The 27914-nt window shown below is 40.2% G+C and overlaps 1 protein-coding gene across 7 annotated transcripts in view; it reads right to left on the bottom strand.

Annotated features, from left to right (window-relative positions):
• The window catches only part of LOC108427785 (IQ motif and SEC7 domain-containing protein 1-like), a 192281-nt gene that overhangs the window by 25267 nt on the left and 139100 nt on the right, over positions 1-27914 (bottom strand). For 5 of the 7 annotated variants that reach the window (XM_037541617.1, XM_037541615.1, XM_017698265.2 and 2 more), the window contains 6 exons: positions 11212-11485; positions 9034-10286; positions 5143-5304; positions 2774-2896; positions 2038-2204; positions 788-927 (listed from right to left, as the gene is read on the bottom strand). In XM_037541617.1, the coding sequence (XP_037397514.1) occupies positions 788-927; positions 2038-2204; positions 2774-2896; positions 5143-5304; positions 9034-10286; positions 11212-11485 (2119 nt within the window). Of the gene's footprint in view, positions 1-787; positions 928-2037; positions 2205-2773; positions 2897-5142; positions 5305-9033; positions 10287-11211; positions 11486-12108; positions 12213-22854; positions 23143-27914 lie in introns of those variants that run through there. The other 2 variants (XM_017698262.2, XM_017698263.2) reach the window with 2 other exon arrangements.

Genomic DNA, 27914 nt, shown 5'->3' with positions numbered 1-27914 from the left:
TGGTTTGGTGTGAAATATGTCATTCTAGAGCAACCAGAAACAGTAGTGGTAATAGGAACCAGACATCTGAAATGTTTAATGCCTCTAGATGTTCCATCACTAAAAGTTATTACATGAAATGGTTATGATATGAATACACTACCTGATGTCTGAGACATGATATTTGGTAGCTTTAAGATACATTTTTGACCAAAACATTTTTACAATCAATTCTTTGGTGAAGAAATATGTACAGGGGGTTGTGAGGTAAAACTATTTATGTAGATTCACTGGATAGTTAATAATATGGCTATATTTGTGTAGTAGACATCACAACTACTGGTTCCTATCACCACCACTATAAAGAAATCAGTAGTAAGAGTCAATAAGTTTCTCTACAATGAACAATCGCCACATCAAACCACAATGAACCACTTTTGTTTATATCTTAATAGCTAAATTATGCTGAAATTTTGAAAAATCAGTGCAATTCTCATTTAATGTTACAATTTAATAGGCACTGAAGGGTCATGATATGTACCACTGGTGCACTGTTTACCAGCTTGGACTCCTCTGTTCAAGTGCACAATATTCAGTATTCTGGCTGGCAATATAAGTCATAAACTCGGATAACATGGAACTTGCCCATGTTTACCTCTTGGATTTACAACTGTTTCAGACATTCAACCGCAACTTCCTTATTGTAAACTTGGAAATTCACAAGTTTATGAGGACTATATAAGCAGGATTCCGGAATGAAAGCAGAATTGTGGGAAATGAAGTCTGACTGTATTTTTACAGCACTTACCGGCTTCTTTCCTACAATGAGCTTCTCCACCTTCTGAACCTGAGACACATGGTCTTCATTGGTCTTTAGCTCCTTCTGACGAATACGCTCATAGATACCAATCAGCATTTCACGAGGGATGTCCTCACCATCGTCAACCCCTAATATGTGCACATACAGAGTAAGGGAGATACATGTGTAGACATAAATATGCAACAAAGTTTCTAAGTGAAACAATAAGCATAGCATTTATTTCACTTTTCTTTAATCTTGTCACTCAGTTGGCCCAATTATTCAGAATTCCCTCACTGCACATGCCTAGTAACCTGACAACGTTGAATGACTAAAATGATGTTGATCTTTTGACCTTTACAGAAGAGCTTTTAATGACTTCAACAAATGTACTGTGAAATGTATGAGTGTGTTTCTGGAGCTACAGGTCCTGGAAGTGGAGTTTTGCATATACACACACCAAGCACTGTATTAGGAACACCTCCTTGTATCTACTCTCGTTGTCCATTTAATCAGGCCCACTTACCACTTGGTAGCCCCTTTTTTGTCTTATTCTTCAATGATAAGGACCCCCATAGGCCCACCATAGAGTATGTATTATTTGAATGGTGGATCATTCTCAGCACTGCAGTGACACTGATGTGTTCCTAACACAGTGTTCAGTGAGTGTATACTCACATTTTTAGCATAGAAAATACTTCACTAAAGGGCAGCATTCATAAGGCTACATGACATGTACATAAGCCTTTTATGAGAACTGGCATTAAACTTCACAAACATAAAGGCTTATTCTATCTAATTTCACCTCAGCAAGTGTTGGAATGTCTGACACTTGTTGGAATAAGCCTTTATAAATACCTATATAATTTATGACAGTTGCCATGAAAGGCTTATTAAGCCTTATAAACCCTGCCTTTTGGTAAAGTTTTGCAAAAAAAAGTTTATTATTGCCTTAGCTTATTTTCATACACAAAGTAGCTCCTAAATATGATGTAATGTAATTTATGAAACATATTCCTGGTCAAAATATCAGTTTTATTCATGTCCCATAAAAGTGATTTCAATCAAATGCGTTAGAATAGTTGTGCTCTAAACCAGTGAAAAAGTCTTTACCACAATGTGTTCTTTTTGCAACATTGTGCTGTGGTATGACATTTGATCGTGACACTTTCACTGTTTTTCTGAAAATATGAAAAGCCAAAACTGCCCATATTTTCCAAAACACCCATAATTGAGAATGCTTCCATTCTCTTGCTTACCTCTAAGGTTCTTGACAAAGTCTTCTAGTTTCATCTTGCGCTCTGGCTTAACATTGGGGCTGTACATGTCTGTGTTGAGGAGGATGATGGCAAAGGCCAGGATGAAGATGGTGTCTGGGTTTCGGAACTGCCGCACCACTCCTGGGTTGCAAATGCAGTAGCGTTGGCTGATGGGAAAAAATGGGGGGGAACATTTTTAGTGTTTTACTACATATTTAGACTGTATCAGCACAGTGATATGCTACATTACATAGATGGGATTAGGATTTGAGTCTCATGTTGACTGACTCAGTACTCAGACTTAGGACTCATGAAATTTGCAGGCATTATTTATTATTATTGTCATAAATTACATCACAATATGTCATGACATGCTTTCTTGAGCATATCACAGAAATCAGTATTAAAGTGTATGTGTCATGTATCATTAAAAAGAAAGTGAAATGTATTTGTTTGTCCTGGGCTTAGCGAAGTACAGTAGCTGAAATGTTCAATAAAAGATATTTGTACTCAAAGTTTTTTGATAATTTTGTTAAAAGTGGCAATGTCTGCATGTTTTGATCTGTTCCAACTTACCAAACAAAAAATTATGACATCATGTATCATGAAGTATCATGATAACTTCCACCAATACTAGCTAGCTACTATACTGGCTGTACATACCACTGAGTTATAGAAGTTATAGAAGCAATAGAAGAAGGAAATGCAGGCTTGGCGGAATAGAGTGTCCCTTCACCTGAAAGCCTCAATTAAGCGCTCGACCTTCTGGGCCTCTCCTTGGACCCTGATGTGTGCCTGGAATTTCCTGAGAGCTTCATCGAGTTCCATCCCTGAGAAGTCCATCTCATCCACCACGCAGCTGAAAAAACAGCACGCAAATCAACAACATTTCAATCAGCAGAGCTCACTTTCACCTTTAACTGCAATAGCACACTAAACAATAGCCAATGCACGATTTCAAGTGAAGCTTAAACAGTAAAAGCTTGAAAAGAAAAATCTTGCTTGTGGAGAAAAGTCAAAAATCTATAGCTTGATCAAGTGTCCCTTGGTGTTTTTGTCCTCCAGATGATTTCTGCAGGGACTACTCTGGTTCGCTAAGGTATCCGCTGACGAATGACTAATGGCTGTGTGTGAAATCTATGTAGCATGGAAAGTGTGTGAACAGCTGCCAGCTCAGGAGATGAATTCATTTCCAGGGTAGGTTGGACTTAATTAGCCAGACACTGTTTGAGTTGATGAAGAGGGAATTTGTACAGACAAGCAGTGAATACTCAGAGGACATGATGTAGACTGCTTTCATAGAGACTGCTCTAATTGATATTATCTGGAATAATAATGAGGAAACCATAGGTGCTTATGTGGGGATTAAGATTTTAAAGGCAGTGAGCCAATTCATCGCCAGTAAATACATCTAATTTGCCATGAACTCTATTGAAGAACTTGCTGAAACATGCTGTACACAGTCTTTACAAATTCGACGCTGCTGTGCCTGTTAGCAGCGCAGTGCTACCATATTAGTGTCATAGTTGAAACCTGGTCAGTGCAGGTCCTCTGATGGTCTTTTCCCATTGTTGTATGGGACAGATGAAGGCTGGTAAATTGTGCAACAGCAAATAGGCCACAGTCAATAACTGTACAACCACAAAGTGCAACGCCGGGTAGTAACTTAATACAGATTTAATGAAAAAAAATGTGATTGCATTCCATCACACTTACAGAAAGATAGACAACAATCAGACTACAGATACATATAAAATATTAAATAATTACTAGCAGGACTTCATTACAACTACTTATCACTCACGTTCATTTTATTGCCTGTGCCTTCTACAAGCTTAATACGTCTGTCAAATGCAGACTTTATCATTTATTGCTTGCCACAAAGTTTGTTTTGCTTTTTAATGTGGTAACATTCACTTTTCATCCTAAGTTTCTTCTGCAGCTGTTCAATGTGAGTGATGCACAGTGTAAACCACAATTTTAAATTAGGGTGAAAAACTTTCCACAGCCTTTTTTCCACTGTAGAGACAAGTTCGCATGGCTGTATTGAGCCGTTTATCCTCTGTATCCATTGAGCGCCACTTAGCTGGAAACCTGTACTGCACTGTGTGGCACTGTTTGGATCTGTAGCTCACTAGCTAAGCTAATTATGAGTACATGAGAATAGGAAAGCATTAGCCTAGCTAGCAGGTTCAGTTTCAGCTTTCTGTCACTCCAGCACCTGCTGCTCGGCTTTACTTCCTCAGATTATATTAGCATTTAAACTTGCATTAGTGTATAAAACCTGTTCTGTGGTGAGCAGAGCTGTTAGCATGCTAAGCCAATCCTAACCAGCTCCTCCTTCCTACTTAGCAGGACTGTTTAACATTTAACAGTTATTGTTAGAGTGATGGCTTGATATTTATTGAATAAAGGCTGGAAACATACACTACTTTCATTTACTTGGCAACTGTGCATACGAACTGAACTTATTTGACTGCTTTTGGTTGATGAGGTGGCACAGGATGTAGAATCAAACAGAGAACAGCTACATTAAGTCCCCTGCTGAATCAACCAGCACAAATCAGCATGAATTCTATGCTGGTTTAATCTGGTTTATGCTGGTTTATGCTGGTCTGGACCTGTTTTATCTGGTTACCCAATATGGCCATACTGGCTGTTCAGCATTCCAGGATCCAAAACATAACTGCTGGTCTATGCTGTTTTCTCTAGCATCCTAGATAGCAAGAGGGCGGATCATTGCTAACTCATTGTTGGCAAAGCTGGAGGCCTACTGGCTTTTTTCTCAGGACTTTTTGGGCAGCCCACTGGTGGTTAAGTATGATATTAGACAAAATATCACTTTTGGTTGCTCTTTTCCACTCACAGGCCAGTTTACTTATTTCCCTTCATTTTTTTCTTTAATAATAGTACATTATTTTGATCTACCACAGTGTCAACAAAAGCAACTTCTACAAAATATTAGACCTAGTCTTTATTTTTTTCTCTCAGTTGTTTATAATTGTCTTAGGCCAACCTGATGAAATGGCCAACGAATGCTGCTACAAGGCTGAGGTATACCTAATAAACTGGAACTTCACAAAGAAGAAGAAGGTAAACACTCACTCGAGAACATCCCTGTTGAACTGTTTCTGTCGGTTGCCCAGGAACTCGCCAATCATCTGCCGACTAAGCCCCTTCCTCTGAAGCAGAAAGTGGGCCACTCCCACAGGTGTGTCCGGAACGAACCCTCTCTCAGTCAGGTACTGAATTCCTTTCTCTGGCTTTCTGAAAGTGGATCATCAACAGCTGAATGTCAACTCTGAAATCTTCTCACTCCACTTCATCCCTTCCATTATATGTGACAACCTTTGAGAGTTTGTATCAAATCAAATCAAGTTTACAACTGATGTTATCACAAAGCAGCTTCACAGAATTGCAATAAAGACAAAGTAAAACCCCCAGGTGAGTAAGCCAGGGGTGACAGTGACAAGGGGGGACCTATCCTCCTCTGGTCAAACTACCTACAAAATTATTATACTACTAATATTAATAGTAGTGGTAGTAGTAGTAGTTAGGAGTCCATGAAAACTTTGTGTGCATTTACATTTTCTTGATGAGAACATAAGATGAAGAAAGTAAGATTTTAAGTAAGGTGTAAACTAAGATCTCCTCAAAGGACACATATTAAATAATATTCAAAAGAAATCAAAACAACAGGAGTGCGAAGTAAAACTTTGAGGAAGCATCAACAGAATCTGTGTAGTACAGTACTGTGTAGAAGACAGAGACCACACTTCTTTTATTAAATTTCTAGTCAAAATGGCAATTAATTTTAATCTTTTCGGTATTTACTGTCCACTCTGTGCCTTTATTACAGCTTCCATTCTTTTCAGGAGGCCCAATCCCATTTCACCCTTTGCCCCGAACACTTAGCCCCTCTGTTTTGTGCGTTCATGTCTAGGGGTAGGATTGTCCCGACTGTTGTTTAGATGGAGGGGTAGGGTGATGTGTTGGGGCTATTTGGCCCTTCAAATGGAGATTTTTCAGAGGCGCACTACAAACGGAGTGTTATGAGAAAATTCCCAGAATGCTATGCTAATCATCGGCATGATGGCTGCACAAGCGACCAAAGAGACACATTAATGTAAATATTTTCTCTGTTAAAAAGCCGCTATATTTTAAGATAACCATTGTAATAGCATTTTATGGTCCTTTCCTTCATAACACGCATAAAAATCCCTAGTAATGCGCTGATGTCTTGGTCACTACCTGGCAAAATTTCCCGTTCTACCTTAAATGGTGCAGCAGTTACGTTCTGGTACGTGAGGTTGCCTCACCATTTAAGGTGGAACGGGAAATTGATCGTGAAGCTGTCAATTAAAAAGCTAAGTTCAGCTTCATATCACCGAAGAATTCTTGGTGGCGATAATAAATAATTGCCCCCCCTCTTTGAAGGCGTATGATGCCCTAAATGTATTTAAGCAGTGAGGAGCTGAACTTTATCCTCCTCTGTTGTCACTGCAGGCTGGCAGGGTCACCTACAGAGCAGCGCTAGTAGCCGTTAATGAAGTGATGTAGTTTTTTGTTTGTGCTCTTTTTTATTAGGTGGCTTGTTTGATTGATTGATTGATTGATTGATGCGTAAAACTGAAGTTGTGAATGAATCACGAGTGCCCATTCTTTTCAGTCTCCTTCAGAAAAATGGCAAATGTCAGTGCTATATACCATTATTGCTATAGTATGGAGACAAAGCAGGAAAACACGTCCTGATTATTTTTCCAGGCTATTTTAAATATGATTCGCCTGTCCTGTCATGTGACACACAAGTGAGATCACCGCAGCTGGAGGTGGCGTATTGGAAATGGGCGGAAAACCTTGTCTCTTCTGTTTATGTAAAAGTCGCTGACGACAACTGATGATGTATCCGGTTCTTGAAGGGTCGTCCCATTTCATAGGAGGAAGATTTCAACCACTACCCCTTGTAACTCAGTTTCAACGGGGAGGGTTACACTCCAAAACAAGGGGTAGGAGTAAAAATAAGAAATGGGATTGGGCTTTGGTTTCAGTTTTAAAGAACTCTGCAGGGATGTTTTTCCACACCTTTAAAATTCAGTCTTAGAAGTTCTGCTTCCAAGGAATCCCAAACACATGAAGTGATGTTGAGGTCTGGACTTTGGGGTGGTCAGTCCATTGTTCTGAAAACACCAGCAGCGTCTTTGTTTGATTTGCATAGTTTCTTCTACTTTGTCCATTTCCTTTTCTCAGTTCCTTTTCTTCTTGACAGCTACTCATCCTTTCAGACTCATAGCGCTGAGTTGTCTTCTCACAGTGGAAGGATGTACAGAAATACCTATAGATGTTTTCAGATCTAAAGCAGCTTGATTTTCTCCTCTCTTTGATGAAAGTTTTAAGTGCTGTTTACTAATGGAGGCAGTTTTGGTGTCTATCAGGTCTTCCAGGTGATTGTTAGGAGTCCAGTTTTCTCTTTAGCTCTTTATCATTTTTTTAACTCCAGTTTTGGAAACTCCTGCTTTTTTGCTTACTTTTCTTTGACTTTCTCCTTCCTCGTGCAAGTGGATTATCTTACATATAATGTCCTCACAAATATTTCCTGAAAATGAACAACTTGTACTTATTGGCTGTCTTGACTGGAAATTAAATAAATGACAGGTGGTATTTGTTTACTTTTGCACAGTACCTTACTCTAATATCAAATCCTGTGCTGACAGGCTGGGGAGTAAGGCTAGAGTCAGCACCTAGGGCAGACTTCTATTGCACATAAGTCTTATTGTGGGAGGGGGGCATGCTGATGTTAAGATCACTTCCCCACAAAAACAAACCAGAACTCCACTGATGGTGTGGTCTTACAGGGGATTCCCCTGAGATGAGTGAACATAAACAGCTTAGATTCTACGTAGTTAAACATACTGAGATTCACTGAAATACTACACTTGAATTCATGTTTGTATAGTAATCATACTGATGCACTCTGTGTTTTGGAAACTAGTGCAATGACACAAAACTGAAAACACTGCCTCACTTTTCTGTTAGTACAGCTAGTTCAAATATACAGTCATATGCAAAAATTTCAGCAACAGCAAATAATCTTTTTTTATTACAAATTTTAGTGCACATTTTCTGTTTATTTGCTAATTTTAACATATTGCTTTTTTGTACTATTTCCAGTAACATTAACTGGCACTGTATACAGCTGTATGCAAAAAGTCTGATTCCATGTTTTTGTTAAATTTTCTACGTGAAAATAAGTGAACACATTCTCTACAGGGAACATACTTCTGTGCATTTTAATTTCAACTGTTTATTTGCTGATAATAATTTAGCATATTATTAACAAAATTAAAATACATTGTCCTGTGCAAAAGTTATGGCATATTTTACAATTCCTGTTTTTCCAATATGTTAAACATAGTAAATAAAATGAAATTGTGCACCATAGTTTGCAGAAATATGTCACATGATTGTCTATAATACTTTACTTTTATATTGTCAAAAATTTTAATAAACTGAAAATGCCAACCTATTTGGCAGAAGATAAATATTTATGGAGTAGTTCCAAACAAATGATTTGACATCATCATTTCTATTCTAATGTGAATATATATACATAAACAGTTCTGAGCAGGTTTGACCAATGAGCATATTTGCTTAAATAGATGTGTCTATACTTACTTGCTTGAGCATGCATATAGAATTCTTACCCTCTATTTACTTTTTCCTGATTATAATATAAAGAAAGCAAGACTTTATAGACTTCCAGATAGAACCTAAAATGTGGCTTACCACTAAGGGCACCCATTAGACAGAATAATTCCAAATAAATAAAAACAATAAGCGTTAGACCTTTGGAAAAAAAAGACTAAAAGTGACTAAAGTGAAGGACAATTAATAGCTGAATCAACAAATAAACCAAATAAAACTAACTCAGCATCTACTCCAGGAGCATGTTAAGCCCAATTCCTTAGGTAAGAACATCTCCAGCAGTTTAATACATACTTGTTGAAAAGGTTGAGGCCTATGCGGTAGTGGCGTTTGCGGATGATATCGTTGCTGAAGGCAGGTGAGTCCCAGCTGTTGCGTGTCTCTTTGTGGTACGTCTGCTTGCTGAGCGTCTGCTCCCTCACGCTGTCCCGTGACGATGACTCTGAGCTGCAATTGATGGTGTCAGTGGAGTTTGATGTGCTGTTGATGCTGTCATTATCCCCGTCGGAAAAGTCTGATTCCGACTTGCTCTGTCGGTTCCCGTTGATGGCCAGGTGGCTCTCCAGCTGCCGGTGCCTGTGCCTAATCGGCTCCTCATCCCGTGAGAGGGAGGGAACTCTAGGAGGTAGACCGTGTGCTATGTGTTTGGGACTGGCCTGTGGTCCGGCCACGGTCCGCTCGTAAACGTTCTGCCTCTTTACTGAGTCGATCTCTGAGCGGTCACTCATGTCCGCCGAGCTGTCACTGGGTGGTTCGATGGTTAGAAGCGGCAGATGGTCCATACGAAGTCTCGGCTCCTGACATTCCAATGATGGGGTGCTCCGGCAGCTGGTGTCTGTGTCCACTTTGTCCTCCTTGTTGTCTATGGGCCAGTATTCCTGCGAGGAGTTCACTGATTGGGCACGCTGGTCGGACTCTGTGCTCGATGCAGGGTCTGCCGAGTGGTGGGTAAGCTGGATGGGGGGAGAAAGGTCCTCCTCGTCGATGAAGAGAGTCACATCACTGTAGGAAGCCATCATCTCATCAAGCTTGCGTCGGTCAGTGCCATGGACAGGTTTCACCTGGTAGGGCAACTTCCCTTGCATGTCCTGAACCTGCTCTGGCCGGTCCTCCTCTTCATGCAAACTCCGACAATTCAGGGCATCATCAATAGATTCTGCCAATGATTTGACCTGTCTAGAGAAAGCATCCTCAAGCTCTGTGATAGCATCGCTAAGGTCGCTCGTGCCTGAAGGTGCAGCAATGTGCACAGGGACCATATCCCCACTCTCGGTCTGCACCATGGGTCCCATCTGACCGCCCTCATCAGTCAGAGACACCTGCTTGCCCTCGAAAAATGAACTGTGGACTTTCTCAGGTCCCTCAAAGGAAAACTGCATCCTCATGTTGGACAGAACAATCCTCCGTGACATGCGGTTCTCTGACATGGAACTCCTGAGACGCTCAAAGTTCTTGTTCATTTGGTACTGGCGGAATGCCGTCTGAATGGTGCGAGCGGCATGGCGGCTGATGAAACGCCCGCCATATTTCCTCTCTAGCATCTCCACCTGAGAGAACCAACAAGACCAACAGATTAACAATGTGGCTTCAGAAAATGCATGCACACATATACTCTTATGAATTTTTATGGCTAAAATGAGTAACTGACTAAAACAATGACAAATAAACTATTTATTGTACAATGCTATTGGTTAAAAAAAATTATATTTCCAATAAACATCAGTTTAAATGGGTGGGTTTTTCTCAGTCAAGTTAAGGAACATTTATGAACTGTATGCTTAAGGAAGCAAAAGGAAATGGCTCTGCTAGACAGACCTACTAAAAAATAAGCTCAGCTAAAAATAGTGGGAGGACACTTTTAAAGAGGGTGGTAGCTGTACCATATCAAACACAAACATCTGCAAACAATCAGGCAGAAGACTATTTCAGCCAAGTTCTCAGAGACAGTAGTGTGACACATGGCAGTGTGAGGAAGTCACCCATAGGTGTACAAAGTTAGAGAGAAGGACATGGTGGACAGCAACATCTTTCGAGAGCTCCTGAGGTATGCTGACCTAAAGCTTGCCCATTGCACTTGTATTCGTTTTATTGTGGGCTAGTAATAAGTACCAAACACCTATAGAAATTTATAAAATGGACCTTTGAGGAGCCCATCTTTGTATACTGCAGTCAGTTTGTCAACTTTTTAGTTCTTAGTCATACAATCATTAACATATATGCAACGCTTTGGACAGTATTTTATATCAAGTATTTTAGAGAGACACACACACACACACACACACATATATATATATATATATATATATATATATATATATATATTGTCCGTTTATTTTGTTATTACAACAAATACAACAAACTAGAACACATTCCCTGCATACAAAAAAGGTACATGCCTATAACATATTATTCTGATTAGCACAGTGTGCTAATAGCTAATAAATGCCATGTATCTATTTTTCTCAAGCGTACCTGCTTGTCCTGCAGATCAGTGGAGAGCTCATAGCTCTCAGACAGCGAGCGTGAGCGTTTGATGGCCTCTTCTTCAGCTTGTTTGCGGAGGATGGACTGCGAGTGCTGGAGTTTGGGCCTCCGTGGGCGCTGCGGGCCGGGCTGGGCGGTCTGGCCGTACCCCGAGGGGTCGAATGTGTCGGGGCTGATGGAGGAACTGTGGGTCAGGGGGCCATAGCCCGTCCCATGGTCCAGAGAAGGGGTTGGCTCACTGCTCTGAACTTCCCCCTCCACACTGGAAAACACAGATAAAGCAAAAAATTGATTAAATATTCATATAAAACACAAAAAGACTGCAACCCAGTCTGTACAAGTGCATAGTAATCTTGAACCCCAGACAGTAAGGTTAATGTGGCAGAACAAACTACTGGCATATTGCACGCTTTCCTTTACGAGATCAAAATGGTAATAGGGAGAAGAATGGGAAAAACTCACTGCATTTCACCACACAAACAGTCAGTATTGCTGAAAATGAACAATTAAGTCTAAAATACAACTGGAAACAATCCAAGAGAAAGGCTAGGGACATCCCAAGCAGAAAACTGTACCTTTTATAGAGCCAAAACATTACATAAAACCTTTTAAGTGTTCACCTCTTTACATTATAACACAAGAACTTTACAGAACATAATGCCTTGTTGTCAAAATTAAAGCTGTCAGAAATTATTAAACAGTATACAAAGCCGAGAGCAATTATTCAGACCAGCAATCAGAAATGATGTGACAAATTCATCAGGTACATTTCGTTCTGACGACACAGTGATTTTCTGGCAGGCCATTAGAAAACCCATGACATATGGTAAGAGCACCTCCGCTCAATCTACCAGCACCTTACTGTTAATTTAAAGCCTTACTCACTCACTCTTCTTCTCCACACCCCGTCTTCTAAAGAAAGGGCTCCTGTTCTCAAAGAACTCCCAACTCTTTCTCCAAATCTTATCGGCCATCATGGAAAAAAAGCTCAAAGTGCAACGCAGACAAAGTCTGCTCTGATGAAAGCGGGCTGAAGACCAATCATTTACCCAGAACAGCACGTCATGTCAGCGCTGTTGCTTTAAACCACACTTTGATGGATTCAAAAATCAACAGTCGTGTTTGCATGTACAGACTGTAAAAGAAGATATTTCCCAACAAGTTGTAACAACGCGATTGAGGTCATCATATGCCAGTCTAGAGAATGGCTGGTAGGAGCAGTCAGCTCAGGGCAGGTTTGTATGGTAGCTGCGTCTGCGGTTGTGTAAACAAGGAACTTTCGCTTTGAAACAGGAGACACCTTCACCTTACCTGCTATACAGGCACTCCTTCCTTCCCAGTCATGCCCTTCATCCAAATGCCCCCTATTTCAGGGGCTTTACATTACAGTACTGGATGTTATTGCCTTTTTAAGCTCAATCTATCACATTCTTTTAGTATTCTCTCTTATAGCATAGCTCTAGTTTAGAACAAAAGCAAAAACTTTGCCTCAAGTGTGACAAATTTAGAAATGTTTAGTCCTCCAGTGGTCAGTATACTAAAAAAGTTAATGCACTGAAATGATTTCATTCAAACATGTACACTATTTCTGCAAGAATGAAATATAGTACATTAACACAGTTATGACCAGAAGAATGACATTTTGTTGATTTTAACTTCAAAATAAGTTAAAACATCTTAAATATGAGACAATCACAAGTAACAAATGCAATCATAAACATGCTCCGTCACAAGTGACCCAGAGGCTATGTTAGCGCTGCAGAACGTAGTAGCACTCTCATCAGACTCTAAGCCAAACAGACACTAAGCCAAAAGCCTATGCATCAGTTCACTCCATTACACGAGCAAACACAAACGCACGCGCATCTTTCACTGATAACTGCTGCCGTTGTGTGGTGGTGGAGATGTGGGCTACTTGTGACATGCTGAAATTCACACTTCTTGCATAATGGCTCATGGGCCGAATCTCCTGCACCATCTGTCACAGCAACTGTGACGCGCTACTCTCTCTCTCTCTCTCTCTCTCTCTCTCCACCTATCATGCTGCTTGAAATGCCATATACACACAGGTAAGGTCAGGTACGGCCATAGCAATGTAAACAAGTAAAAGGACAGAGGGAGAGAGACCTATACACCTATGGGACAAATTCATGTAACAATACTTTCCACTATCCAGATGATAATGATATCACGATATATACATCACAATATCACAATCAACAATAATAATATTAATAATACTATAATACAACTATAAATAACAATACTATATATATATATATATATATATATATATATATATATATATATAATACAAATAATAACATAATACTATCAACAGTTTACTACCACTAATATTTTTATTTCTAATTATTATTATTACTGTTATTATTAATAGTTTTAGAAGTAGTAGTAGTAGTAAAAATTAAGTTAAAAACTAGCTAAAAAGTAGTTAAAATGGTAGTTGTGTTAGTATTAGTAGTAGTAATAGTAAATGGGATAGGGATAGTGTGATGTATATATAGATATGAGATGGTAGAATGAGAGACTTGGGATTGTAAAATCTCATTTATTATTATTATTATGATTATTATTATTATTATTATTATTATTATTTTGTGGTAGTAGTAAAAGTATTTAGTAATAATAGTAAAAGCCACCTAAAAAGTTGGCTTTTACTACTACTATTACTACCACTAAAGGCAATAATAATAATAATGAATCTGTACAACAGTTGTTCAATATTTAATTGGTCTTATATGTGATGCCAAATCTTTATCACTAACAACATTACAGCAATATTTTCATTCATACCAACATACCTAAAAAACCTACTGGCCCTTCTGATCTTCAGGCCTTGTCTACACTCTTAAAAATAAAAGTGCCAAAAAGTTTTTTTGGAGCGAAGCTGTAGGTGAAACCACTTTTTAAAATTAGTTGTATGAATGTGAAACACTTTGAAAGCCAAAAAACATTTACAAAAGCCTTTCAGAATAAAGACACTTCCTCCAGCATTTGTGTTCCTTCCCTCACGGCCCACCAGCACTGCTTCCACCAGCAGGCCTCTGCATTAAACAGCCTGACACACTTTGGTCTGTCAAGAAGAATTTAACTCAAGAATGTAAGAACTGCTGCAGCTAGCTTATCTCCTCTCCATGTTTCTTCCTTCTAGCATCTCAGGGAGTTTTTCCTGCCAGCTGGCTCACTGGGAGGCCGGACACAAATTATTATAAAGCTGCCTTGGGATGATACATATGAATAAAACTGACATGACTTGACTGCAGTTGTAGGTGTCTAAATGTGTTATATAGGTCGGTATGGTGCTGTTGTTGATGTGAAGCAGTACTGCTGGGTGGTATAGATATCAGTATAGCTTGTAGTTGCTACTGTAAACTAAATATAATATTTGTCCTTATTTTTCCACACTTCCAAAGTTCAGTCTTGGTTGGCTTCATTCACCCCATCTATATTTCTCCTATAAATAACCTGAAAGTTGCAGACTAGCATTATAGAATCATTTCATGCACACCTCCATAACAAAATTGATTACTGAAAACATTGTTTTCAAATTTCTGATTGATATCGTATATAACTAATAGTAAAAAAGGTATGGGAAATATATGGGAATACAGAAATATACCCATTCAAAGGTTACAGCACAGGCTCAAGACTAAAAGGAATCCACCCGTAGATTACATAGCAGTCAGTTCACATCTCCACGTTATGTTGAGACGACTCAGGGAAAATTCCACAGCACAGCGTCAACACGAATTTCAGTCAGACTTTACAGGGTAGGCATACATCTTTTGATCTATGGATTCCATTGTAGAGGCTATTTCAAAACTTTAAAGCCAAGAAAAAGGTAAAGCAGCTGGAAGATAAATGGCAATATCAAAAACTGGTGCCAGAAACTTGTTTCTCATTTGCTGCCAGTAATTAGTTTTTCATTGAAAAAAAAAGGCTTGGTTAAGTTTCCATTACTATACATGAACCATACTGATCTACCACACTTTTCCAATACAGTACAATGCTCTACACTGCATCCTTGTCACTGCTTACTTTAGGAATTGTAACTACGACAAAAACGGCCTTATGCTCAGTGGAAAGGAAGGATGCAATGGCACCACTACCAAAGGGGCAGTTGGGGATGTTGCAGCGGGTCCCATGCACAACTGCCCACCCTCCAACAATTTTTTTTATTGGGGCCCTCCAGGCTCAGAATTCCCATTAGTAGAACTGGGAGATTTCCCAGCAGGTAGCCTGACCTGTTAGCTGGACTGTCCAGGCCTGTTGGGCTAAAGATGAACTAATCTAGAGCACTGCGCAGCAACGTCCATTAAAACATCTGTAAAACCCCTCCTTCGCCCCCTAATCCCTCCTGCAGTTGGTCTTTTTAATGCACATATGTGGTACATGCATAATAATTAGATCTGAGAATAGTGTTTGATGAGAGACGTGCAGAAGGACTAGTTGGTGAGCTAGCTGAGCCAGTCTTCTAGCACAGCATTGTGGTCACAACTTTGAAAAAAAGGAGAGGAGAGTGGAGCTTAGAGGGAATAAGAGAGTGTTCTCAGAATAACTAATTCAGCAAGAGAGTAACTGTTGTAATGTTAGGCTGTTTCTGTTTATCATGAAATTTCAGATTAATCTACCATCCATCAAGATGATCTTTGTTGCCGACTTTGGCACGTTCATCGTTTACTTATGAAAACAGTCCTGGTTCTACTTCCTACCCTGTTAGAAATATAGGTACATTTTTGTTCTACAAGGTACAAACAATGTAAATACTACCTCAAAGGGAAAACAGTAGTTTTAAGGTCCAACTGGGCACCTTAAATATGTTTTTCCAGGAGTAAAGTACATATTTGTACCTTCTCATAACCTAATGTTTTAAAACAGAACAATAAAATAAAAAGGCTGGAGATGAGACGGGGTGTGTGGAGTCAGTACAGCTAGAAAATATAACATCATTATGGTACACTTATGTTTCCTGTTATGTGGGAACCACCTCAGTGACAAGAGGGGAACTGCCACAGTGACAGTTCATTACCATTTCTTCTGAGAATCCAGCTGATTTTATTCAAACAGAACCCAATAAAACAGTGTTTGTTCACGTGGAACCCTTCTGTCCACACAAACTTACATTTGCAGTTTCTGCTCAGATAAGCGTATCACTGAGCTTTAACTGTTAGTGTCCATGTATTCAGAAAACCATACAGAATAGAGCATTAAGTGACGGAGCTGGTTATGATATTCTAATACTTAATGGATGGGTGTTTGGTAGCACTTGATAAAGATATACAGTTTAACATTTGGAAATATTTCTTATTTTAAACATACAACAATATCCTAATATACACAGACTGCTGCGCAAATCTCTTAGGCATATGAGAAAATGGTATGTAAAGCTATTTATGTGGGCATTTTTTTAATTAATTGAAAGTAATTTTCATATGGGGGGCATTAATTGCTTCTGCACTGGGGCTTGTAAGATCCTAGTTATGCCACTGGAAGGATGTAATTATATGATGCAGTGTTTGTATTCAGTGGAGGCGTGTTTGGTTCTCTGGCTTACCAAGAGAAGGAAAATGCAAGAAGAATGAACACAGTAATTACTTACAGTCAATTACTCTGAAAGCGAAGGACAAAGTTAATAGTTGAAGATTTTGCACGTCTTTTGAAAAGGTTGACAGGTAAAGGTGAAAGTGTGAGAGTGTAGGTGTGTGTTAGCAAGAGAGACACCAAGATGCTCCTACTGCAGTGCATTTCCCCACAGGCAGCATCACCTTTGCACTACGATGAGGTCAGAAAAAGAACATTCTAGAAAGAGCAGCTGTTTGAGCTTGCATGACGGAGGAAGGACAATGCCCCATATAACATCAGTGCCACACACAGATTTGAATAACGACAAATTTAAATACTCCGCACAGCTAATTTTAACGTCCAACATCTGTGATATTTTAATGTATAGCTGAGTACACATTCCAGAATCCCACTTCTATCCGAATTGGAATAAATCGTGGATGACTGCCATAAATGCAAGGCAAGCATATAATGAGAACCATTTAAAGGGAATATTTTTTCAAAAATCTCCCACAGCACACGTTAAAATTCTTTCCAGATTCACTAGCTTAACCATAAATACAGAAAGACCATAAATACAGTGTATAGCTGTTCCCCAAAGCTTTATCCATTTAAAAACAAAGAGATTCCTTGGTCATGGAAGAGACATTACAGAGCTATAAAGCAAATCAGAAGCACAACATTACCCTTAGAGTAAACAACAGAAACTGGAAAAAAAGGACCCAACTTGCCTAAATTGCAAATCATTTCAGATGGTCACCTCTGGCAAGTCTGGTAATGCTTAACTCTCCCAGTCATACTCTTGCTCAGAATGCTATATATTCAATGGCAAGGCAAAAGAATGATTAACATGATAGGAATGTTGAGGAACCATATGCTAGCAGTGGCTCCTACAGAGGGGGGTTGTGTTTCATCTCCCCGGTGAGACTGGGTAGCAGTTGCTTGCTTGTTTCCTGACAGGCTAGCAGGAGGATGTGGAGGTATGTCCAGCTGCCAGTGATTTACGACAGAGGCCATACCCTACTGACCAGGTCCCTCCAGCTGAGCGCTTGACCTACTTTCCCCCAAAACCTTCCCCAACCTTCCCCCCAAACTTCTCTTGACTATCCTCCTGAAGTACCCACAACCTTCTCCTCAAACGTCCCTCATCTGTCCTCCTAAAACTCCCTTTATCCTTCCCCTGAAACATTCCTCGACATTCCCTTCAACCTTTCCTGCTATGCTTCCTCAATTATTTTGCCTAATTCCCTCTTCTTTCCAAAACGTCTCTCCTTCTTGCAAAACCTTCCCCAGTCGTCTCCTCAAACTTCTTTAATGTCCTTAATTCTTTCCTTAACTTTCCCCCGCAAACGTCCCTCAACCTGCCCAACCCTCTCTCAACATCCCATGCAAAGTTCCCCCTTACTGTCCCTCAAAAATCCCCAACTTTCCCCCCAGAAACTTCCCTCAGCCTTCCTCTGAGTGTTCCCTTGGGCTCCAGACAAACATCGCTGGTTAATGTATTCCATCACAAGTCGGGGAATAATTCCAACATTCCCAGTCCAGTGAGTAAGCAGGGATAGATGGCATGAGGGGGGGAACAGGGGTGGGAGGGTGGAGGGCAGGAAAAGGTCCACTGGAGTTCTGGGAATCCAACCTGTTAATGAAGAGCAGGCCTGAGCAGAGTGTGTGCTTATGCGGATGTATGTGTGTGTCTCCAGTGCCCCACACACTGCGCCATCACCCTACAGCATGACAGCATCCTCAACTGGTTCACCACATGCTCCTGAAGAACACAGCAAAGCAGATGTTTTCCCCTTACTCTGTACGCAATGTGGATATGGTAGATTTACTACTGCCAAGGATGTGGTGCTTGGCTACAAAGAGATGCAGCGTATGAAAACACTCTGGCCAACATTTATAACTGAACCAACAATACATCTGTTGTAAACATGCCTATACACCTCTTACAGTGGTGACTCAGTAGTCTCTAGAGTGAGACTTCCCGGTTTGACTCCTGGAAAAACCCTTCTCCTGGTGATGAATCTTGGAGGTAAACAAATTTGAAGTGCTTTGGGGTTGATACTGTGGAGCAGACTGTTTGGATGTTCTTCACTAGCTGGCTCAGCAGTTAGGCTTTCAAACCTCTGGTAGTTACTTGTAAATATGCATATGCTGCTGCAGCTTATTGTATAATCTTTCTTATAAAATTAATAGTTCCAGTCCTAAAATCTGATTGGCTCAGCTGTGATAGAAGCCATTGTAAAATCCACAATATATGCACCTATGACCACCTCACAACAACTGAATTGTATATTACTATGCACGAAAAAACCCTTTATGCTGTTAATAGAACAATCTTCGACTCTCATGCTGCTTACATGGACAACCGAGCATACTGATGAAGTAAGAACCCGTTTCTTGTTTAAACTGAGAGGCTGGTGAATTATGTTCTTAACTAGAACTAGGCGGGTCAGCTAGCTAACAGGCTAAAAGATAGACAACAGTCTAAACAACTTGAATTAAAGTACTTATGGTATGATTAACTGTAAAACAGCAGCAAAAATGTCACTTGAATGGAATACGCACTTCACATGTTCATGTTTCAGTCAGAAGTAGCATCAAACACAGGTTGAATCCCAAACGGCTTCATACTCCCTTCAATAATGTACAAGCTATGAAAGTTTACAAATTCTAGCCTCTACAGCCAAATAGTGCATTATGTATTGAGTATAGATGTGGGTCCCAAATGACTATGTCTTAGCTATATTTTGCACTGTTGGGCTGCAGGATCCAGTATGTAAATTCCTGCATAGTGCATTCATGTGATTCAGCCCCAGCATAAGCAGAGGGGTGTCACTGGATTGGTGCCAAATAAGAATCGGGGTAGTAATCTGGTGACCAAAAAGTACATATAATGTGAAAGGTTTTGCCTTAAGCAGTGCTGTGTTATCATATGTTCATTGTTATATGAAAAAAAGTTTAAAAGAATCATGAAATGACCACAACATACAACAATAGGCAAGTGAACATTCTCCTCATTCAGCAGTCTATGGTGGCGTGGCAACAAAACTGTAATCTATTGGAACTACATTTCTTTGCAGAATACTTGTTTATTACCAATTATTATTAATAATAACTTTAATCATTTTCAGAATAATTGTGGATTTTATCATATTTAATGTTGGCCTCAGTTTTATAAAAGCAATAAGTCACTTGAGGTGGTGCGATACTGCAACTTTATCACTGGAAAGGTGTTCTTAGGCACTCTGTTTCGCTTTGCCCCGTTCCATGATAGAATCACAGCAACGCCTCTTGTGGCTTATTGGTTTAATGTAGCCTTTAATCACGTTTGCAGGCGAAACAGTGGGAAATTACATCTTTGTGTTTTCCTCACTCAGTTCAGGGATTCCAAATGGTTGTATGACATATTCGCATAATGCATGTTAGATGTTGTATTATGAGAGTGAATAACCGTGAATTCTGAGGCTGAGAGATACTGCCCTGTGTTGCAGAATGCTATATAGCCAGGAAAGTAGCATATTAAATGATAGTTTACGCTCCTTTAGAACACAGAATGGAACTTGCATGGTTGGTGCTCTAATCCAACCATAAATGCTAATAGTACATCGCTGCTTTCTGATATGAGCCAAGACCAGCTTGGGACAGACAGCATGGTGTAATGTAGCTGGCAAGGAGCTGGAGTGATTGGCAAAGCAAATGGTGATGGGCATGGGAGAATGCCAGACGTTGTGCAATCAGTAGCGGCCCCATCAAAAGGTATCATTCCTAACAAGAGCAGTTTGGATCAGCTGGGTTTAGTGGTCATCTGCGATGGTGCCGGACTTCCATGTGAGGACGCAGAGCGGTTGTTATGCGAGAGGCAGTGTAATGCTCATATGAACTTAAGGAAGCAGAAGAGATCCCCTTATGCAAGCTGTTTCCTGATCTGGTCTGGCACTGTTGAAATGTGACACTGTTGAGTCCAATATATCACAGCAGACTAAAAAACAGCTTCTGTCTGGAGGACATCCACACTAAAGCATTCTGGTGTAGCTTCTTGGACGTTCGACAGGTTATTACATACAAAATGTACTGTAGGACTGGCAACTCCAAAATGAGTTGGATAAAAATGCAACACATGTTAAGAGAAAAGTTTACTGCGCTAAAGAAAAGATTTAACAGAGAGTACAGTTCAGCTCTTCCCTCCAGCAAGCACTTAAAAGGATGATGAATGGTTGAAACATATGTAATATTTAATAGCCTTGGAACGGACCACACAAAACAACAGCCAGTTTCAGAGAGTGGTCACTTAGATGCCTTCATGAATAAACCACATACTCTCTTCTCAAAGATCTCTCTTTGTGCAAAGCCTAACTTAAGGTAGCCATGCATACCACACCTGAACCTCTTTTAGGAATGTCAGTCTGATAACAAAGTGTCACACGTCCTTGTTTATTAATAATTCAGATGTTCCATATCTGTGTACTAATGTGGATAACCTGGTGTCTGTCCTTCACTGGGAGCATGTAAAGCATGTGCAGTTAAAGGCCAATGGGAAGACACCAGCCTGCCATTCCCAACTGTCCTTTCCAGTGTGGGTGGGGCAATGCTAAACCATGGAAATAAGCTAGTTTACAAGGCTGAATTCATGCTTGTTGAGAGTGGATATGTCACATTGGCTGTTTGGACAGTGTTTATGCAACACTGAATGAGTAGTATGCATAATTTCTTCCAAGATAAGCCAAGAGACCCTGAGATTAAAGAGAATTGCAAGTAATCATCTTACTTCCATTGTATGTGCTAAAGATTTTCTACAGATATTGGAATTGTTAGGGTTAGAATTAGGATTAGGACCAGGGTTCGAGAAAATTAGGGCACATTTAGTAGGTATGTAATTGTAAGATAAACATGGAAGATAAACATCTATAAAGCATCTACAGGAGGATATGAAAATGCATTATCAAGTAAGCAACAGGGCTTTACAATATTTTGGAAATGCTTAAAAATTTACTTAAAAATTGTTAATAAAAATGAACATAACATGGACCATCGTGATTATTTGTCTACAACAACTGTAACAAACGCAATACAATATACTACTACATCACAAATATTACACAGTTGCTTGATCGTGACTATTTGAGCTGACCACAATTATTTCCCACCATTTTTCACAATGGTATGTTTACGTCACAACAAACACAATAGCAACTGGGTGCACTTTTATCTTGGGTATACCATGAGTCTTACAAAAACAACAAAAATGAACTTCTAACATGGTGCTGTTACTTTAGAGGGTAGAAGTGAGCAATATTTTGCTGTTGTCAGAACAAAACCTTGTATATCCAAAATGGTAACTACCTTTACTTTTAATGTAAGTAAATGGAACCAGACTTTTTTCCAAGTAATTTTGAGCCGTTACTTTTGGTCCATTCATTGTAAAATTCTGATACAATGTAAAGGGCAACAGGCATTTTCAAATTATGTCGAAAAATTAAAAATGGACAAAAATGGAGATACAAGGTTTTGTTCCGACAGCAGCTATTTGTTTATTTGATATTTGTTAACATCTTTCGAGGGCAGCAGTAAATACTGTTTTTTTTTTTGATGTTTTGGTACTAACAACTTTAAATGGAGGTGGTAAGTAATGTTTTTTTTTCTCTTTGAGATCAAGCTTTGTTTGTCATCATTTGGGAGGTAAGAAGAATCAACAGTGAGCAAGATAACTAAACAGCCAATTTGGCCACTTTAGGCTGGTACTTTAATAGCTGCATACAATAAACCAAAAAAAGACAACTCAACTGTTAAATACTATTATTTACATGGCAAATAAACATCATTTACAATTTCATGATTGTGATGTCTGTCTACACAGAAACTATCTGCTGTGGACCTTAAAGGCCATTTCAATGATGTCACCTAATGTTAGTTGCCCCCTTGAGAGCAGCACACCATCTCATATATATAAGATTCACTAAAAAATAACAACCAGACTGTAACCTCTCCTTCATTCTGACTCCACTAATTATTGAAAACACATCCACTGCCCACACTGCCCAGCCTTACCAGCCGTCCAGCTCCAGCTCCAGCAGAGACTGGGTCTTCTCCGAGTTGCACTGCAAACACCACATATCTGATTTTACAACGCACACGCTCATGGACCATCAGCCCACCCTGTGGCCGCGCAGCCCCTCTCCAGGCCAGCCGGCTGGAAAAGCAGCCCAGTAACTCAAGCAATCCATTGCGAATGGACGAGCCCCTCTGTCTCCCTCTTGCTCTCTCCCTCTCTCTGTACTGGCCCACTGCTCTCGAGGAGTGAGCGCGAAAGGAGGGGGTGGGGGCTCGGGAGAAAAAAAGGGGGTGTGTACTGTGTGTGAATGGAAGGACATACAGAGAGAAAGATGGAGGGGGAGAGAGGGGGGGGCAGTGCCAAGCGAAAGAGGGATGGGAGAAGAGAGAGAGTTTTCCAAAAGGACAGAGAGAAGAAATGAAAGGGCAGGTGGACCAAAAGAGGGAGAGAGAGAGAGAGAGAGAGAGAGAGAGAGAGAAAGAGAGAGAGAGAGAGAGAGAGAGAGAGCAAGAGGAATGATTCCTCTGGCTCTCTTCAAAAGCAGCAGAGGAATGTTAGTGTGGGTCGGCAAGTGGGGGGACGCACCTCTAAAAATAGAGCCTTCTGCACACAGGGAGGGAGAGAGAGAGAGAGAGAGAGAGAGAGAGAGAGAGAGAGAGAGATACAAAGATACAAGACGAAAATGAAAGAGAAAGATTAAGAAAGAGAGACATACAGAGGTATATTTAAACATGCACACATGCATAGAGCAAAAGAGAGTTGAAGAGAAAGAGAGAGAAAGAAAAAGAGACACAAATAGAGGGATACAGAAAGAGGGAGAGATATTTAAATGTATGTAAAGGGAGAAAGAGAGATACGCACTAATAAAGAAAATAAAATAGGAAAAGAGAGAAAGATACAGCTAGAGATACAGAGAGATACATTACATGGGTAAAAGCATTTGGACACCTAGACATTACACCTACAGGAGCTTTAATGACATCTCATTGTAAATGCATAAACATTAACAAAGAGTTGGTCCTCCCCGTTGCAGCTATAACAGCTTACACTCTCTAGGGAGGCTTTCTAAATGATTTTGGAGTGTCTGTGGACATTTTTTGTCAATTCATCCAGAATAGCATTTGTGAGGTCAGCCACTGAAGTTGGACGAGAGGGCCTGGCTGACAATCTCTGATGTAGCTCATCCCAAAAGTGTTCAGTGGGGTTAAGGTCAGGGCTCTGTGAGTGGCAATCAAGTTCACCAAGCTATAGCTTTATAGACCTGGCTTTGTGCACTGGGGCTCAGTCATGCTGGAATATTAAGATTTTCCTTCAAAGGAAGAGGCCTAGGCCAACCCCTGATAAACAACCCCATATCATTATCCCTCCTCCATCAAACTTTACAGTTGGTACAATGCAGTCAGGTGGCTAGCATTCTCCTGGCATTTGCCAAACCCAGACTCATCCATCAGACTGACAGATAGAGAAGCATGATTCATCACTCCACAGAATACAGTGGCGGCGTGCTTTACACCACTCTATCCGACGCTTGGCACCGTGCTTGGTGATGTTAGGTTTGCACTCAGCTTCTCGGCCATTGAAACCCATGCCATGAAGCTCTCGAGTTTTTGTACTGATGTTAATGCCAGAGGAGATTCGGGACTTATTGAGTTAGCAGAGTATTGGCATCTTTTATACACTATGCACCTCAGCGCTCAGCTCTGCAACTATATAGGTCTGACACTTCATGGCTGAGTTGCTGTGGTTCCTAAACACTTACACTTTTCAGTAATGGCACTCACAGTTGATTGTGGAATATCTAGGAGTAAAGGAAGTGACTTGTTGCAATGGTGGCATTTGTGTGTGTGTAAAGGCTGACTGCATAGATAGTTGCTTGGTTTTATAGGCAACTTAACTTAATGAAACACCTGAATTCAATGATTAAGAGGTGTGTCTGAAAACTTTTGTCGATACAGAGCACAAAAAATATTATTAAAAAAAGGACAGAGAGACTAGAGAAAGGGAAAAAGATACAGAAATGAAAAGTACAGAGATATTTATATGTATAGAGAGAGATATGTAGATGAAAGAGAGAGAGATATACAGATATATTTACATAAGAATATAGGGAGAAAGACACAGAGAGAGAGAGAGAGAGAGAGAGAGAGAGAGAGAGGGAGAGAGAGAGAGAGAGAGAGAGATACAGAAAATATGAGAAGAGAGAGAGAGAGATAAATGGCGAGGTTGCTCTAGACCGGAGATCTCACTGTAGAACTCTCTCAGCTCTTCTGTGCTGATTCTCTCCTCTATTTGTTTATGAGTCACACCAAACACACCATGGCTGTTTAGACCACACACACACTCACACGCACACACACTCGGTGTCACACTCCGCCTCCGAACTCTCAGAGCTCTCCAAACGTTTGAACCTTTTTAAGTGATCTCCACACAGAAACTCAGTGGTCATGCATGAGCTCCAGTCTAGGCAACTAATGGACATGCTGGAGGCTCCAGTGACTGCGAGAGGGGATTGTGGAATAATTGCCCCAGTGATGACTGGGAAAAGGAGAAGGAGGTGGTGTTTGAAGTGTGACTGGCCCTAATGCCTTGGAACCAGGAGTGTTTGGTGAATAATGGTGGCTGGGGCGACAGAAAGAGTGGAAAATAATTCCCAGATGGCTGTGCACTTTTTTACAAGGGCACCTCAGAATGAAACTGGTCGTGTCCTCTAATTAGCAGGCTGGACATTCGTCTCCCTGTGGAGAAATTGATTGCTTCCTTTAGCCCCGCTGCATCTGAAACTTCAAACGACAGATTGCCAAAAGGGAAAATGTGTCCATATTAACATCTGCCACGTTCAGCACTTCGGGATGATATGGATGACAATGACAGCAGATGCCTGCGAGCTGGCGAATGGACGCAGGTTATTTTAACAATGCTCTTGTTGATATAGTGGGCAAGCACAGCTGTCCACTGTCACATTAGCATTTTTTAGGCAAAGCATTGCAAAAGTAATAAATGCATACTCCTTGTCCACTTCATTAGAAACTCAGACTTTGCATTTCCACTCACTGGCCACTTTATTGAAAACACTAACCTTGTAGGTCCACTATATAGGAATACAGTTCTAGACTGTAGGTCATTTGTTGCTGCACAGCACCCCCATCCCATTTACCATAGGTCAGTTTCTCACCACAGGACCATAATCCTGGACAGACTGGCCATTGTACATGGCAACAGACTCTAACTATGCATCAGCTACAGTGTATATGTTTCTGTTAAAGTGGCCAGTGAGAATATGTTTCTCATATGAAACAGCTTAAAAGACAAAAGCCTGATGTAAAGATAATAAATTGTAGAAGCGTCTTAATTCCTTAATTTAAATGGCCATTGCACTTGAAAAAAGCATGGACCACTCCAATGGAACTAATAAAAAGGAAGGTAAGAGAGAAGCCACCCAAAAGCAGCGAGAACAACAGCTAAACAGAGAACAACATGAAATGAACAGCACCCCAGTTTTCTCCGTTCCATTCCAAGGAAAATGTTGCTAAAAATAAAGCATAGAGATGAAAGTCAAAGCATTTAGAACCATCAGGACACTTTTGGAACAATGTGTTCTGGTCTGAGGAAGAATGAATGAAAACCTTTTTCCTCTTACTCTATCTTGGCTACATTTTGGTTTATAGAAAAATTGTGCAAATTTGAGTTTTTCTCGGAACTAATGCTTAAACAGAGCAACCGCATTTCATCCAAGCATGAGGAAGATTTAGACAATCACACTTGGGCTAGAGTCCACTTAGGCCCCCTTTCCCAGAGTAACGTGTGGGGTATAGGATTATGTAGTGGTACAGGAACCTTAAATCAAGGGAGCAGATACATACCTCTGACTGATGAGGTTTCCACTCACTCTACACGAAGAGCAGAAGTGACACAGCTCTGAGTAATCTGCTCCGAGATTTATCGCCTTCATCTCATGCCAATTCTGCTCTCCTTCCCAGAACGGGGACCGTTCACGGCCTGCTTCTGATTACTTCATTCACTTTCACCCAGGAAAAGTCTCAATGATGGAACAATGTGTTTGTGCTCATGCTTGTCTAATTTCCTTTTCATCCTGGAAACATACATTTTTCTTTTCATACGCTGCATTAGGGTAATGAAATAGCATGAGTGCAATACTAAAGGCAAAGTAATGGAGGAAATCACATTAATAACAGGTGTCAGAATGAGTCATTGGCTTTGTAAGCTGTCTGGAATGTTGTTTTAATAGCTTATTGGGCCCCCAACATAATTATTGTTATAGCAAGAATTATGAGAGCTAACCAAGAGAATTAGAGAGAGGCATGACAGTGACAAAGAAATATTTAGTGTGAGAACAAGCTAATGTAATGGAGGGTTGTGTCCTGCATAGTAGAGAAGAGTCAGAATGTTCACATATTCAAATACTAAATGTGAAACATACACATCTTTATTAGAACCATGAGATGTCTGAACTCTATGCTTCACTGGAGGGAAGTGAAAAGTCTATGTCTTACATTAGAGTCTATGTCTTACAATCAGAGATTTTATCTGTTTTCTCTACAGAAGGAAAACAGCTAAAGCTTTGTACTGCACCGCGCTGGCAGAGGGTAGCAGATAGTACAAAGCTCAACTACAGTACATTGGAAGTATTGCAGAAAAACACCAATAAACTTCAAGTTCAACTCATTTTACACTCTAGTCGTTGAGACTTAATGGAATAAAACATCATTTGGTGAATTTTAGATCACATGTGGCTTGAAATGTACACAGAGAAAGGCAGCCAGTCTTTTAGGTAAACAGACAAATGCTAACGATACGTTACCTCAGCTAATGCCAATATTCTAGCCTTTTTAGCTTGTATCTTTCAGCTGGAAAACAGCCATTCTGTGAAGAGGTAGTAAATAGATGCCAATTATGAGGAGTGGTGTTCAATGCTTTATTTCATTGAATTTATACGAATGGTGTGTAAAAATGAACTTGAATGTGGCATTTATGGGCTCTCCTTGTGGGCATGGTGGCCTGATGCAACACGTCCGGTGATCTGTGGCCTTACTTAACT

Source organism: Pygocentrus nattereri, chromosome 9, assembly GCF_015220715.1.
Source record: "Pygocentrus nattereri isolate fPygNat1 chromosome 9, fPygNat1.pri, whole genome shotgun sequence".
Taxonomy (NCBI): domain Eukaryota; kingdom Metazoa; phylum Chordata; class Actinopteri; order Characiformes; family Serrasalmidae; genus Pygocentrus; species Pygocentrus nattereri.
Note: the sequence above shows the minus strand (reverse complement) of the source record. Positions and strands in the feature narration are given on the sequence as shown.